At 36.9% G+C, this 17400-nt stretch overlaps 1 protein-coding gene across 2 annotated transcripts in view; it reads left to right on the forward strand.

The window, feature by feature from the left end:
• The window catches only part of adamts17 (ADAM metallopeptidase with thrombospondin type 1 motif, 17), a 57006-nt gene that overhangs the window by 21019 nt on the left and 18587 nt on the right, over positions 1-17400 (forward strand). For both annotated transcript variants that reach the window (XM_087785419.1, XM_087785420.1), the window contains exons 7-9: positions 1498-1541; positions 12789-12894; positions 16960-17100. In XM_087785419.1, coding sequence (XP_087641545.1) covers positions 1498-1541; positions 12789-12894; positions 16960-17100 — 291 coding nt within the window. The remainder of the gene's footprint in view (positions 1-1497; positions 1542-12788; positions 12895-16959; positions 17101-17400) is intronic.

Below are 17400 nucleotides of genomic sequence, written 5' to 3' on the forward strand. Positions count from 1 at the left end.
CTGTTTGCCCCGAGCTGAGTGCTACCACATGTGAATAGCAACATCTTCTCATCCACCCTTTTCAATTTAGTGTGACAAAATGCTGGAGTGGCTGCATTCATAAAACATGCTGCTCAACACTAAATCTTTTCCTGTTTACACCAAAGGTTGACATCCCTGTCTTAACAGGCTTAACTGATTAATGAGCTACACAGTAATTTCTTTAAAAAATTCAAAACATGTATTTATGTCTCATTTCTTGATGATCTTTGGTCAAATACATGAAGTCAATTCTAGTTGTGAGATGCCTTAATGCAAGACAAAATATGAATTAGAAAAATGAGAAGAAATAGAAAAGGTCATTTTAGTAATATATTCTTGATATAATGGCTACCTGGTTTGCCCTAGTAATAGTTATTAATTCAGTTTGCTTGAGGTGGAGGATTTACATTCTTAAGTAATGGATTCTTGCCTTTGTTCCTGAATTATGTTTAGAAAAGAGGAATTTTAGGATACGACCTCTACTTAACTGCCTTAAGATTTGACGTAAGATCAAGAAAAGCAGGTATTATGGGATGCAATTACAACCAAGGAGCGTGAAAGAATAATATCTTTGTGATGCAACCTACGATCTTACTGTGCAACCCCTGAGATCCCTGTGTATCCTTCTTTTGATATACAGCAGTATTTATTTTGGGGTTGAGAAAAGGGAGAGGGGGGAAACAGTGAGAGAAAATAGGATAGAAAATGACAGCAGAGACCAGGAAGGGTCATAGAGAGAAATCTGGATCATTTACATTATTGTGGAGGAGATCCAAGATCCAGTAGCAGCTCCAGAGGTGGAGGTGGAGTCCTGAACATTGAGACGAAAAGAGGGATTTTTTTGAGCATCCTTACCAAAGTTACAGTTGTCCAGCCTGATCCTGCTGAGCTTCTCAGCAGTGTCCAAGGGAAGGAAATGCCTGATTGTTTTTTTTTAGATGTTATGAAAGTAGGCAGTCTTTCCGTTGGTTGTCAAACCAAAGTACTTCTTCAACATTGGCTGCACTGAAAGTACAACAACAAAGTACAACAGCCTGTAGACAAGAAGAAGAAGGGATAGGAACTAGATGAAGGGAATACAAGATAGAAACGAATAAAGGAGTAAAAGAACTGGTGATCAAGGGCATCCCTAGCAGAGTTCAACCCTCATTGTAAATAAATCCTACTTTTTTACCAGAAATGCAGACCTGACTCTGACACTGGTCATAGAGGTATCCCTGTTAAAACTTTTACTACTCCATACTACCTAGAACCCCTGACAAGAAACCTCAGGGATCATGGTTGAATTAAGACCACCAAACACTTGTCAAATAGTTGAGATTAACCTTCAAAGACCCTCCTGTGGGTGAAAAGCTTGTCCACTGTTTTCAGCGAGGATGAATTCCCTTAACATCTAATGATTATACCACTTAAAAAATTACTTACAAAATAAATTCAACTAAGTGGTAAACATATCATATCTTCTTTTTCCCGCAGGACGGATTTCTGCGTTCATAAAGATGAACCTTGTGATACCGTTGGTGAGTGACAAATTATTTTCTTACTCTCATCACAAATCACTCCACTCACTCTATATGCTGCAAAACTTGGTTACACAAGAAACGTTTAATTTTGGTACAGATTTACTTCATACGTGTCTTCTCTTCTTTTTTTTTAATGCAACTCCTATCTCCTTTTCCTTTCTCGAGGAAACGTTTACTTCGGGTACCCTCCTCCCTCTGATTATGCTTCATACGTTTTTTAAACATTGATTTTTATTCTTGGCTCTGCGAGAAAAGGAAACTGAGATGCAGGAAAACCTCAGTCCTTTTCATGAAAAAAAAAATCACATTCTAACTTCCCTGTCAAAAAGAAAAAAAACTTTCCCTCCATTCTATTTTTGTTTATTCCTTTTAACCACTGCTCATGAAAGTACTTCAAAATGTCGAATTGTTGGAAGGAAAAAGAGAAAATGTTCAATTTTATGTTGATGTGTGTAAGTCCACATGCTTCCCAAGTTTTTTTGTAGTGTGACAGTCATGATGCACATGATTTGACATATTTATTCCAGTCTGTTACATACAGTGTGTGCCTTTTTCTAATAAGCTTTTTAGCTAGGATAGCTGTCTTAAACTTTCTGTTCCCAAACCAGATTATAATTGTTATGGATCATTGCTGTCAACACAGTTGATCTCTGTGCATTCATACATGGTGATCTCTGATCTCAGGACCAGAGACATGATAAAGAAGTCTATTTGAAAACGATTGAAGATCTGGGTGATGCAAGTGTGATCCACTTTGAGACGACACCGTATAGTGCCATAGAATGTGAGACAATGTTTCAGGATGGTGTTTTTTGAGGTCAGGGTTGCAAACAAAATGGACATAATGTGTTGGTTGTAGATTTCAGTCTTTCCTTCTGCCGTTCTACAGTTTTGTTCCATTGTTATGTAATCAGCCTTTTACAACATTAAGGCTGTTGGAAATTATTTGACAATGAAACCGGCGTGTTTGCTATCTGCCTTATCAACATCACATCATGTCTGGCAGTGTGCAGGCCAGATGCATTCAAATGGAAACATATGATATACTTCGGAGTGAATGAAGGCTGCTGTTGTTTTTGTTGGGTCTGTCCTAGGTGAAAAGATGTAGATTTCCTTGCGCTGCTGTGTTAATTATTGCATGGTCTGGTTGACAAACAAATATTGAAAAAGTAAAATTGATTAATTGCTTATAAGAATGGCCTATTACACAACTATACACAACTATTGTATTTATTAAAGGAAAGTATAGGAAAAATATATATTTTATAGTCTGGTTCATTTTGTCTAAATACCTCGTTTTATGCAATTTATGTAGCTCCACTTTGTTGAATTTCTGTTATTGTATTAATATATCAGGTGAATTTATAAGACATGAACAAACAAGAGTATACATGCGTTAACTTTCTTGGAATGGAATTGCCATTCAGCTGTTTAAGCCTCTTCTGCCTTTCCCTTGTGACTGACTCTTACATCTTAATGTATGTCTTTGGAGTTTTAAACAAAAAAGTGCATTCCAACTGGATAAGGTACAATCCTTGGTAAAAAACGGTATAGTAAGTATACTAGTATAACATTAGTATTTCTGCTGTAGTATTTCTACAATACAGGCTGACCAATGAGCTATTGAGATGATAAGATTGAAATTTTTCATTTCAAGGAATTTTTTTGATAAAGACAAGATAGAAAGTGTTAACAATATTTTTTTTTTTTTTTTTTTTTTTACTATTTTCACTAATTAAAGTTGATTAAGTTAAGTTAAAGCAAGTTTCTTCTTAAAATCATCAAGTCATCAGTATTCCCCAAAAATTCAGTTCTGTTTTGGCTTTGTTTAAAAGAAATTACATTTTTGTGAGCAGTTTTTGATATCAGTCCTCAGACAGTTGACTTTTGAGCTTCATCAGTTCAACCCTCAGTTTTCTGAGGAAATCATTATTGTATTTTATGTATAATCTGTGCATTAATTGATATGCTTTAAAGCCAACAGTGTAATGGCGGGATCTAAATATGACACCCTCACCAAGAAACATAATTGAAACACATTGTCTCTGTGAAAAGGATATCTGGTATGTCATGTCTCCCAACTCCCTACATACACAATAAGAAGGTGTAGTAATTTGTTGTACAATTCTCATGACTCTTAACTTCTTTGGTGCTCCATTATGCAATCCTGTAACCTGTCAACTTCAACTGATTTATAAGAATAGAAGCCAAAGGACTTGGCCGTAAGCTACAAAAACAAAAGTACTCCCTTTTCAGCTAATTTCCCTATTGCACCACATGAACTCAGATTGTGGGTGTTTTTTTAGCCTAATACATTGCATTTACTGCCCTGGATATGTTTGAATTAAAACCTTTTTCAAACTTTTCTTCTTTATTTCAGAGATGGTAGGAAAATTCATCTTTTGCTGAAAAGGCGCCAGAACTGCAATAGCTCTTTTGATATCAAACATCTGAGGAAGGGTGGTCCAGTGTTTAGGTAAAAAAAATAGTTTCAGCTTTTTTGGTATAATTAATTAAATACGGGACAAAAATGTGAAAGCAAGTATAAAAGGTGATAGTAAAAAAAAAAGAAGATTGTCACCGTTTGCCACTCATGAAAGCTCATATATACGTGTTTGTAGGTTTGTCAGAGAAGACATAATCATAATATTGTGTAGTAATAGAAGCATAATAATCCTTATCAGCCTACAGAGAATAAGGAAAAAGTATTGTATTGTATTGATGTGAAAGTAAATTGTTTAAGAGAACTCCGCTTTTGTACAAATTTATATTTCAGAGGTGCTTTAAAACAGTCCATTAAGTTTTTAAATAGTTGTTCTATTCTGTGCTTTCCAGGATAACACAGGGAAGGTGAAGTCGACTTTTCTTACAGCCCAGTTTGACAGTTCATTTAGTTGAGTGTGTGTACAGAGCAGGTTGTGTTATTACCCAACAGACGCGCACTGAACCATGGCGTCTCAGCCTTAGTGACCCAAAGGAGTGAAGAAAGTATTTTCTTCCTTTTTCTCGTTAAGCTGTTCATCTCTTTTCATGCCCTCCTTTGCTCTGCAGGCCCTGACACAGTTAGGCTGTTGAACTCTCTGCGTACATGCATGCCTTCCCACCACACTGTGGCTGGTGTCGAATCTTATCATTTCATAAACTGTTTCTAATTGCAGGATAACTATTCAAGTTGTGCTAAGTATGCTTTATAAGAAACTAATGTGCTGTGAAACAATCACATTGACAACTAAAGACAGCTGGCAAAACTTAAGGAATATGAGATTAGATCTCACACTACAACTATTGGCATGATCAAAACTGGGTCGAGGTACTCTTGTGACTCGAAGAACTAATGATTTACATTGTGACACGTTTTATGAAAAAGAATAGACACAAATTGAACCAGTTTTGTGCAATGACCCTAATACTACACAAAACAACACTCAATAGTGTAATCGAGAGGGAGCCATGTCACACAATATTCATTAAATCATTTTTCCAGCTGATTCCCACACTTCCCGCCGGGTTTTTGGAGCCTATCTCAGATACTTACGACGAGAGGCGGCACCTACGCATCATGAAAAAAAATTACATCTAATAAAATACATCTACATCAAATACATCTTCTTTTAATGTCTTAGGAAATGTATGCGTGGATCATTTCTGCCTCCACAGAGATTAATCTGCGGGCATCAAGTTATTTCACGGTGCATGGCTGTAGACAAACTTCAAGGCGATTGATGATGAACTCCAGATGAACATTGAGATAATGTTCAGAATTTATCTAAAATGTTTGTTTTCACAGAGACCTGCATGTTACCAGGTACAAATTTTCTTTCTTCCTTTCAATAACATAGCTCAATAAAAATAAAACATTGCTGTAGCGAGAGATTTCGTTATCAGATTTGATGCTTGCATTCGCTGGTTTGTAAGTGAAAAATAAACCTGTTCGCAGACAAAGATAAACTGACTAATAGGCTCTCATGACAATGCAGTTTTCCTGCAACAATCCTCCTCGAAAGCAGGTCTGAAATTTAAGTCGCAAAAGCTTTATCGTCTTCAGATTTAACATAAACAGTTTGATCATCAAACCTTAAGTTGCAGATTTAGACTGATCTCTGAATAAGAGGATGTCAAAATAATTATATCATGGTACCCATGCACACAGGCTAATCCTGACTTCCCTGGCGCAGGGTGTATAGACTTATGCAGTGATAGTTGAATGCTGATTCTGATCCACAGCTGGGTGAAATACAGTTTGAGACATGCATAATGAATTCACACAATCCAGGTGAAAATGGCTGTTTTCTGTCGAAAAAAATCCTAGTGAAGTCATCATCAAATATCTCTTAAAGCATTGAAAGCAAAACTGCATGTATGTTAAAATATTTATAGAGCTTGGCGGTAGGTCCAGACAGAGCCAGTGTTGTGAGTAGAAAGGCATAGTGGCAGCTCCTGGCGATGCCTGGCCCTGCGTGGCTCTGCCCGGCTGTAATACCTTCAACATGCTAATCTTCGGCACAATGAGAACACTCCTGCCCTTTGTATAAGCAAGCCCACAGTGTGTGACCCTATTTGAGCCTCACTATAATGACAGCACTCATAAAAGGTCCTAGCAACCTCCCCATTTTCCCCTTGCAGAATGTCAAGCTTGCCAAAATGGCACCTTATCCAAAGAAATGAGGCCATGGAACAACATTGATAAGATTCCACAGATAGAAAGTGTTTCATTTGTGGGTCTGGTCAGTTATACGCAGACCAGTCCATGCCTAGGCAGAGAGTAAAGGACTATTTTGAATCTGTTCATGTAATCCAAAAGTCACAAGAGTACCTCGACTCAGTTTATTATTAAAGATTATTATACAGTAGTTCTAATAACCGGTTGCCTCAATGCTTTTGGAAAACGAGTCCAACATTAGTTAGTTGGAATGTGGTTGGAAAATATTGAGAGAAATTTAACCCCGTCAGATTCTTAAAATGATTCTCATAGTTGCAAAGTGTTTGTTGATGACCATTACCTTCATCTCACTCTATGTTGTGCTACCAAAGGAAAACAATTTGACAGCCATGGCTTACCATTCGAATTATAAATCGGGACATTGGCTAATATATAAAATTTAAAATAAAGTCAGTTTGTGATTCATCATCATTCAAGTTTGAGTCAACCCAGGTCTGTTTTGAAAAGGTTGTGGATTTTCTCAGCAGTAATGTTTCTCTGACTCACTGTGGAATGTAGAGATCCATGAGTTTGACCCACTTCCTGTCAAGCAAGGGACAGACTTCATCTAAACTTTCTTTCAGAATCAGGTAACACTTGCCATCTGTGTCTTCTGAGTTCCGATTCACGCAGAGGCAGTCAATTGTAACTCCAGAACAAAAGAATATTTATACATTTCCAGCTGCTGCAGTACTCAAACACTGGCCAATATGCAGATAATAACTCCATTGACTTTGTCTTTTAAATCTTGTTTTTTTGGTAGTAAAATAGATTTTGGCCTGGTAAGAGATCTTGTTTGCGATTTTGGTGATATTTTTTAATTTCACTGTCCATTTACACAATATGCTAAGACAAATATGAATGATAATACATGTGTACCTCCCACAAAAAAATCCTACTATACTTCCCAATTCTGCATTCATCTATTTATGAACTGCTGGGAAGTTTGAGGACTCCTGTCATAGTTCAGCAGAGCTGGAGGAAGTAAGTGTGACGGTGGGCAGGACTGGGATAAAAGTAATAATTGTAACAGTATCCTATTTCCTGTGTTTGCTTTGCTGGTGTAGAGATGTAACTGTAAGATTAGGGGGCAGGCTGGCTGTTGATACAGCCGGAGGTCTGGTTGACAGGGGGCTCATGGTTGAGGCTAGGGAGTCGCTGCTGGCTGGTGTGAGTTAACGTTCAAGTTCACACCTTCTGTCTGTGTGTGTGTGTGTGTGGTTTTTATACAACCAAACACTCACCTACTCACAAAACTGTTAAGACTTGGCTTTACGTTATAGTATTTATAGGAAATTCTCAAACTATACACAGTGGTTCTCTTTATGCTTTCGGTGTATTTTTTGCATTAAAATGTATGTTAAATACCACATGTTATTAGTTGCCTATTGCACTACAAGACAGACATTTACATTTGACTTCAAATAAATTCATATGAAGGAGGTGTACATTCTTACCTAGACAGTATGCTCTGTTGGCAGCTAAAGAGTTAAAGGGAGTCCAAGACTACGTTTACACTGCAGGTCTAAAGCAAAAGTAGCTCAATATGGCTCAAATATGATGTATTTGTTACACTACTTATATTACGCATTTAAATATGGCCTGTCATGCACATAATGTTACCTGCATGTGCAATTAATCATTGATGACGTCACACCACAGTGTTTACCAAAAGCAACCATGGCAACGACAACCAGAAACATACAACTGTATGGCTTGAAGTGAAAAACAGTGAGCAGATGTATAACAAAGGAATAAGAAGAGAAAGAAAATTCATTTTATAATGATGGCACAACACCAGTACAGAGGATCCCAAAGAGACCATACAAATAAATAACAAATAACCTAAAATAAATTCGAATGGTCCAAAAAAACAATAAAGTCTTGAGTGATCACAGTTCAATGAAAAGTCCAACAGAGGATTGAGTCTTATCAGATTCTATTGAAATCAGAGTACCTGCATGACTGGTGCTATTTTTTCATGGACACAATCGTCTCTAGGATCCCCAAAAATATATTTAAAAAATGTGTTAGGCAGTGTTCAGTCCTCCAAAAATTGTACATTTGATCCAAAGTCTGATTGAGAGCCACGAATGTCGTCCCTCCTCTCACCTGCCTATGGTACATTTTTTACCATCATATTTGTCATTCATTTGTTTACAAAATAGTGCAGCACAGGTCATAATGACTTCAAAGTCTGATTAAATGCGACCTGGCTGTTCAGATTGTGGTTGTGTTTAAAAACAAAAACGGACACGTATTCCATTCAGTACCACCTTTAAAATTGTGCTGATTCTCATAGTAATCCGAGAACTATTTATAAGTTGAACATTCTATGTTAACTTGTTCTCTAATGATGACATGCTTTGAGAATCATATGTCTAGGTAGGTTTTCAGATGTGTTGACCCGATCTGAAAGCTGTCTTCTTTTGCTATACTGCTGCATGCTGACAATCAACATGGTCCAGGACTCTTGTGTAACAAATTACAGTGTCTTAAGCCCTGTTAAAAATATTTTTTTATGTTTGAAACTGACAGTAACACAACATGTACTTTATCAGGGATCAATAGGAAAGGTCTTTGAGGAATAGCATGTCCCGTGTCACTCGTCTGTCAGTCAGCTAGGCCGGAAAGCTACTGAGGTCAATCTGTGGTGAACGTGTATGCAACTTTTTATGAGCTCACTTATGTGTGCCTGATCACCTCACAGGCTATGTCAGACCTGTGTTTTTAGTCTGGGAGGGGGTTTAAAGAAAGACTGTGGTGTTGTTACGGCTAATTAGCGCAAAATAAATGGTTGGCTGAAGTTTCTTGCACAGTGCAACAGGTCCACAGGGCTGATGAGGCTTTGTGACTCTAGGGGATATCTCACTGGATGTGCCACCACACATCACTATTTGATCAGCCAGCGAGCCCCTGACACTGGGTCCAAATCCAGCCCTGATAAGCGCTGCAGTGTTAATCACATCTCTTTGTCCTGTGGATAAACTCACAGAAGTGCTAGCTTCACTGGATCTTTGATGCTGCACACATCTCCCCCACACCACTGACCTCACTGTGCAGCTTCACAAATCGGATTTCTTTCATTCCTGTCTTTTTTGTGGGCACACTATTAACTGCATTTCATTTGAATATAGCTCATAGACAACATGAGAGCCAAAGAGCTTTAATGAACTCAGCGACCCATAATGACTGTAGAGGGCAAAAACATGTTTAAAGTAGAACTTACGATTTTCTGATGTCTTTCTTGTTCAACCGGTTGTTTTTTAAATAACCCTTCCTTATAAGAAAGGTAATACAAATTGTGACTTTTATAAAGTTTGTAATCAATTCGCTCCACACCCCAGAATTATTTAAGGGAAAAGCAGGCATTTCTAGTTTTAATTCAGTCAATCAAGTGGTTAAATATATATTGATTTCAGATTTGTAGTATTCCTCTCAGAGCAACTACAATACACTTGTTAACATGCTAGCACGGATAGTTTTAAAAGTACCTCACTACAATAGGGTTTTTGCAGTACAACAAAAAGAAAGAATAAACCAAACAAAGGTTTCTTAAATCATAACCCTTTCACACATGTAATTACAGGCTCTGACTAAGCATGATTGGCTGTAAAGAGTGTTGAGGAGGAGAAAGGTATCTTGTAATACAGACAAGCGTCTGTTTCCATCAACCCAATTTTTTTAGCCTAGTGCATTTCCCGCTGTTTGGATTTAAATAAATAGCATCATTTAACTCACACTGTTATCTGGAATGGAAATGGTTTGTTGGATATCCTTTAATATCAACACTGCACTTCCTGTAACCACTGTAGAAGTAGTGTGTTGTTGGTGATGCTTTTATGATAACATTCTTTGATAGGAAAAAATTACAAATGTTCATTTTTCAGTTCTTTCTAGCAACGTTTTTTTTACCAGCCCCACAGGGACCCATAGAGACTCCAGTTATACAATGTTACACCCATTTTAGTATAAAACAGCAGACTATGGTCATGTGCAATCACTCGGATCTGTGGCCACCCTGCTGGTCTGCTACTTTTTGTGTGTTCTTAAGTACTATCTAGATTCATTGCACAAAGATGTTCTTAAGACTGTCATATGTGCAGTTTAGGTTTTTGAAGAACTGAATCTTTGAAGGACTGGAAGGTCTGCACATTAATCTTGAGGAAAGAATGTTTGTCGGCACTATTTGCTAACAGGTGTGGATATTGTTAAACGTGTTATCTGCACATAGACTACCATTTAAGATGTAGGCAAATTCCCTTTTTTTCCCTCTTACATCTTCCCTGTTCTCTCTCTACTTCTTGAATCATGTATAGGTAAAATTATTGAATATTTACAAAGGGTTGATGGGTCTAATCCTAAATGCAGCTAGACACACCAACAAGCTGGATGGTTCTCCATTATCCTGGTGTTTTGGACAGGCACGAAAACAATGTGTTTGTGATATCCCTTGTGTTGCCTCTGGGTCAAGGCATATGTGTGTCTGAGGCCCAGGGGGTTGTTCACCTTGCAATACAAGGGATACCTCAAACACATTTGTTTCCAAGGGTTAAAATATTCACAATAAGATTTGTATTTCATTTTTGGTTTGGTCAAATAAAAAGATTGCCAGGACTATATATATATATAAAATAAATAATTGTTAAAACATCCACATTCACACAAGTTTATAAGAAGATAATTACTTAACCTTATGTGCTAAATGCATTGATATTTATTACTTTTGACCCATGATAGCTATTAACTGTAGCATAGAACAGTGGGAGGTAAATAAAGGCACATTACTAGTCACAGATGTTTTCTGATTTTTATGTGTTGTGATATAGACTGATTAATTATCATCATTTATTTACTGGTTATTATTCAAACATGATTCGTTCACCAGTAAGGAACACATTACATATACCCGTCTAAATACTAAGATTCTGATCACTTTAAGTATTAATAGCTGTTTCTACAGGAGGAATTCACTAGACGTCAAAGGATCAATTTTAGAAATCCTTTCACACGAGGGAGCCCTCTGGTGGACACAAACGCCGCCACACATGAAAAAACGAAAGTCAAACTGTTTTTTATGAACAAGACGCTGCAACAACTCACACCATTGGTTTTTCTAATCTTCAAGTAAACATCGTAAGGGTCCCTGTAATAGTCTCAAGAAGCCAGAAACACATGATGAAATGTCAATAATTAAGACACCAGAATATTTAAAATACGAAGGAATTCTTCCAACAATTTAAGTTATCTAAGTCACGTAGAACACAATAAAATGTTAGGACTGACTTTGCAATTTGTAGTTGAAAACATTGAGGAATAAACACTCTCCTCAACTAATTTTAAATACTATTTCACTTACTTTAGAATTTCCATTAAAGTACCAGTTCACCCAAATTTCACCCATTTTCTACTCAACCTCATTTTGACTAAGGGATTGTTTTCAGAGTAATCTGTACATTTTTAGAGTTATAGACAAAAGTAAATTTTAATGTAGCAATTGGAGCTCAATGTTCATAGTTTTCATCATCGTCTATAACGTTCATCTTGTCTTGAAGCCTCGACATTATTAATTATTCAGAAAAATGTAATTAAATCGTTTTTTTAAACTTGTTTGTAGCGAAAGATATCAGTTAAGGCTACAATATAAGGTGGGTGTTAAGGACGAGCACCATAAGGGTATTTGGAAGATTTTAGGTACGTGGTTTTGGATTAAGATGAACACAAAGATGAGTGAACAGATTACTCTGAAACTAATCCTAACCCTAAGATGACATGAGGGTGAGTAGAAAATGAGATATTTTTGGTGAACATGCATACGCACGGTAATTAATGTTTTCTGGCTTCACACGTCTCACATAGTTTTCCTCCCTACATTATATCTTTATGAAATATACATTCATAACCCTTTGTTTGTGTGTTTCTGGTTAAACAAGTGACATATATGTTATCACTGTGTATAGTTCCTGGCATTAATAAACAGTCCCTATGCAGTATTGAATGTAGCTCCAGAATGGTGACGGGTTCAGATCAGAGTAAGATCTCTACTCATTAATAACAATCCAAAGACAAGTCCACAAGATGCTCCAGACATCTAATATTCGAGAAATCTTTGAACTTTCATTGATATTGTCAGTTAAAGAGCAGGCACACAAGTCAGAAGAGTAAGGGTGAGGGTTACAGATTCTTTATGATTCTCTATGTCACAGCAAACTGATTTGAAGCAAAACAGGGGGGCTGGAACACATTGTGTGCAGATCCTTCACTTGGACTACTGACCAATGTCAACAGAGTCACCATCGAAAAAACAATCTCAACTGTATTGCTTATGTGATGTGTTTGTTGTCATTGTTTGGTAAGTGTAATGGTAACTACCTTTAAGCAGGTTAAGACAGAGTGAAGATATAATTGTTTTAACATCATAGAATGATTCACCGTCCCTCTTGGTAATTTCAGTCTTAATATAAACATTCATAGTTTAAATGCAGAAGTCATATTCTTCCACACGCAGGGCCTAACATTTCTCCTCCTGTGTCAATATGTCATAGGTATTGCCTACCTCGGAGGTGTTTGTAGTGCCAAGAGGAAGTGTGTGCTTGCAGAGGATAATGGACTGAATCTTGCCTTCACCGTCGCCCATGAGCTGGGTCACAAGTAAGTCTCTGGATAAACAATTACTACATTCTGAAACTAACACATGATAGCCAATTCAAGCCCTTATGCAATGTATAATTTATCCACTCATTTCCACGGTAGAAAGGTCCTTTAGTGCCACTGTACAATGCTAAGAAGTGATTTGTAAAATCGAATAGTGGTTGAAAGTAAAAGTAACCATAAAAGGCTGTTTCCTTTGTCTGAAATGTTCTCACTCATCCAGGTCATGGTGGCTTATATACCTTTCAGAAATGTTCGAGTGGACCTAAAACTATGTTTCTAAGTTTGAGTTGTAAAGGTAGTGACTGTCTAACATATACCATACCATAACACAAATGCTGCACTTAAGTGAATAATACAACAGAGAACAATAATACAATAAGAAAACTAGATAGGAACGTATACAATTAAGATAAGACACTACATCTAAGGATATACAATAACAAGAATAAATGTGAACTATATACTGGATAAAAGCAAAAAAGTTGCTTTAGAGTGTGTTTTAAGATGAGTTTAAAAGAAAAACGGACAGTCAAATCACAGTTGAATCCTAATCTGTATCAATATGTCTGTTTTATTATCATGTTGAAAGTTTTTTGGACCAAAATCTGTGTTTCTTTTTGATCTGGTTACAGTTTTAAAGTTTCATTATTTGTATTAGAATCATTATAGTATCAGCTAATAACACACAAACTTCTCCACTCCACGCTCTATTAAATACACACAGAGAGATTTTAGTAAATAACTCCAAACATATAATCGTTGAGTTACTGTGATGTGTAAGGGGCTGTGAATGGCTGAATGAAACAGCCAAATCTTTACTTCAAAACTATTATTTTACCTTCCAAAGCCACATGTAACTCACCAGGGAGGTTGAATGTCTGCCTGTGGCTCCAGAGCTCCAAGTTGTAGCTGTAAACATAAGTAAATGATGCATTCATTGCCAAAACTCTACATATGACGTGTGCATGAAAGAGCCACATATAAAACCGTTGTACACACCTCATTTACACATTCATGGTGCCAAATGACATGAAACTCCACGGCAGCTTTGTGTTGGAGCCAAGAGCCTTGAGGTTTCTTGTACATTACGTCTCTCTACATACTCCAGAGGCTGGGAGAGAAAGGATTGCACAGAATATAAGATTCCACACTGACTCATCCATCAAAGCACTCGCAGTACAAGGAATGATTGTCCTGTGTGTCAAGGAGCTAGTGCAGTGCCCAATGAATAATATTAATAGAACCTGGCAGGTTTTCCAAACCGAAATAGGATCATGCTTCATAGAAGGTAAAGTTTTCCTGATCCTGAGGACACAGACTGAGCCCTCAGTTGGATATTAAATTAAAAATGGACAAAAAGAGGAAAAATGATGAGCTTGTTTTTATAATGTAACGAACATGATCACTGTCTGATCGCTTCAAGTCTTTCTCTACGAGAGTCAACAACATTGTTTGATCACACTGAAGCTGCAGAAAGAAAGCAGCTAAAGCCGGTTTGCCTCATGTGATCATGTGATCGAAGCAATCTCTTTGAAAAACACACTTTTATAAATAAACCGTCACATGATTTGTTCATTGAATGAATATAAACTGTTAATCCAGTTAAAATTCATGTTTCCATTTGTCATTAGTTTTTTCTGATCGCGGAGAGAAAAATCACATATTAAATATGGTTTAAAAATGTATATTAGGGTGTGGAAAGGGACGAACGAGTCTGCTATTAATTCTATGTTGATTCGGATGTACGAAGGAAAAGTGTTTTTATTTGTGTGTACGTGCAGATTCATAAATATGAATATTTCTGTACGTGCCCCATTTTCTGGATTTGAGTATGCGGCTATTTTTAGTAGAAGATCCACAAACGTCTGGTTTCATCAGAATTCAGCACACCAGAATTTTGATTCTTGACTGGGTTCTGGACTGCATTTCTCTTATGGCCATGTCTGCAGATTAGCTGAGCTGTGCATTCTTATTGTATTGACCTCCACCTTTTTAGAGTAGTTCCGCAGCAACAGCTTGTGGCAAAAGGTGCGATATCTGCGGAAGGCTGTTTAAGAACGAGCGCGGCGTAAAAATCCACCAAGGCAAGTCCAAGTGCCAAAAGCAGCGGCAGCAATGCAGAGCACCTGAGCTAAAACAGAGTAAGCTCTCTGAGTTTGTCACAGTGGTTCATCAGTCGGAAAAAGAGGACTAGGGTCAGGAGGCAAACCACAGTTCCCCAGACTCACAAATTGTCAGTCCAGGACAGAATGGCCCAAAGCTGTAGAAAACTCGCTCTTTTTAAGTCAAATCCCCCGCCCAGGAGGTCGGGTCTTCCGGCCAAATTGTGTCACCGGTCCCCTGCTGAGAGAGTTCGCCTCCTGTCTCCTGTTAATCTAATTATTCAAATGTTCTCTGGCAGAGGTCACATGTTGTAGGCGTTGTTTCCTGTCCCCGGGGTGTCGCCGTCTTCGTCTTCCGTCTTCTTTTTTATACAAAATATATATATAATAATATAGAGGTGTGATTGCAGGCAGACAAAAATGTTGATCCTACTAGTGTTTTGACCCTAATTCTGAATAGAGCTGAATAGAGTTAATTGTATTATTGTCTTAGTTTATATATGATTATCTTATCTAAATTAATAAAAATGTGGATTAATATCAATATGTCAAAATGTAAAATAAAATAAAATACTTCTTACATTTTATTTATTTGAACATGTATTTATACATTTTGTCTTTTATTTATTTATGTTTTTATACATTTCATCTTATGTATTCGTGTATTTATACATTTTGTCATTTGGACATTTCGTTGGCAGTATGCAAATTAAATAGGCGGGCCTAATGTCTTTCTAAAGCAGTGATTGATTAGACAGGCAAAACAAACTAAAGCAATCGATGTCGATCTCGAAACTATCACTCTTGCAGCAACAAGTCTATAGTTTCGATGTTGCACGAAGAGTGGCAAAATCTTTCCTGAAATCTTAGCAAACCAACTTGATAAGTTGTGTTCATGTGCTGACACTGATTTTACAACCAGGAGCCTCATGAAAGAAGTCTGTGGATCTCCTACTTTAATCGGTCAAACACCTCTTATTTATTTTTTTCATATCATATGGCAGTAGATTAGGCCCTTGCCCCTGGACCCCGGAGCTCTGGGATCTAGCCCCTGTTAATCATTTTAATTTATTTCATGACTTTTTTCAAATCTTATCGTGATGCATTTTTATTTTTTTGACATTGGCAAAAGTTAGAGACATTGTAATGATGAGTAACTTAATATTGAATAATATGCTTATTGAAAATGTTTAGACGTTGTTTATATTCTCACATAATTGACACAAGAGAGTTTTTTCTGAAGAATGTACTAGTTGAGTATTTAAATTATTTGTTAGACTTGAAAAGAGACATTACATTGCATTTTGCTCAACAAGCTGTCCAGGAAATCAATAACTCATGTACTCTAATCACGAAAACAACGTAGCTAACAAGACATAAAAGTAAACAGCGCAAAACTAAGCACATTATACAAAATATTTCCTGGACTGTTATCTAATTCCACATCTACAGTATATCAGCGCTGATCATAGATCATTGGCAATAGCATGTACACGTTCGATCTTCCTATGATTATCCAAAGTAAGGGGTGAAGCTAAGTGAACGTATGATGCTCGTCAAGGCAGTGGTAGTTGATCCGCTGACATCTCTGTAACTAGTCCAATTTAGACTCATGTTCGACCCGACTACTTAATTTTCATACAACCAACGACATGTATAAATACATCAATAAATAAAAGACGAAATGTATAAAACATAAAAAAATTAAAGACAAAATGTATGCATACATGTACAACTAAATAAAAGTCAAAATGTATATAAACTTAATGTATATATACATAGAAATAGTACCGTTCTTCGACAAAAAATAAATCAGAAGTAATTTAGTTATTTTGACATATTGATATTTATAGACACATTTATTTATACATTTTGTTTTGTATTAATACATTTAGTTCTACTTATATCATTTCTGGTCCTTCATACCCAATTTGAACCCCCGTTTTTTTTTCTCTGCCAGTATGGGGATGAGCCATGATGACGACCATACCAAATGCACCGGCCACTCCCACATCATGTCCGGTGAATGGGTGAAGGGAAGAAACCCCAGTGACCTCTCCTGGTCTTCCTGTAGTCGTGATGATTTGGAGAACTTCCTCAGGTAACGTCATAGCTTTAACTGAAAATTAGATCTCTCTTCCTAGTGTGAATGTTGTTGAGTGAGAGTATAATCTTGCATTCAACATCACAAACAATTCCTGTATATATTTTTACTTTTTATTCTGATGGTTTCATGACCACTCTAAGCACATACGACAAAATCTTGTGACTTGTCCATCAATACTGATCCAAATCACAGATTTAGGTTTTATTTTCTACATGTCTTTCCTTTTTTACTCTCTTTTTTCACTCCCTGTTTCTCTCAGTTGGAAGTCTTCTGTGTCCTTTCTGAAGAGCACGT

This window comes from Callionymus lyra, chromosome 2 (assembly GCF_982586985.1).
Source record: "Callionymus lyra chromosome 2, fCalLyr1.hap1.1, whole genome shotgun sequence".
Lineage (NCBI taxonomy): Eukaryota > Metazoa > Chordata > Actinopteri > Syngnathiformes > Callionymidae > Callionymus > Callionymus lyra.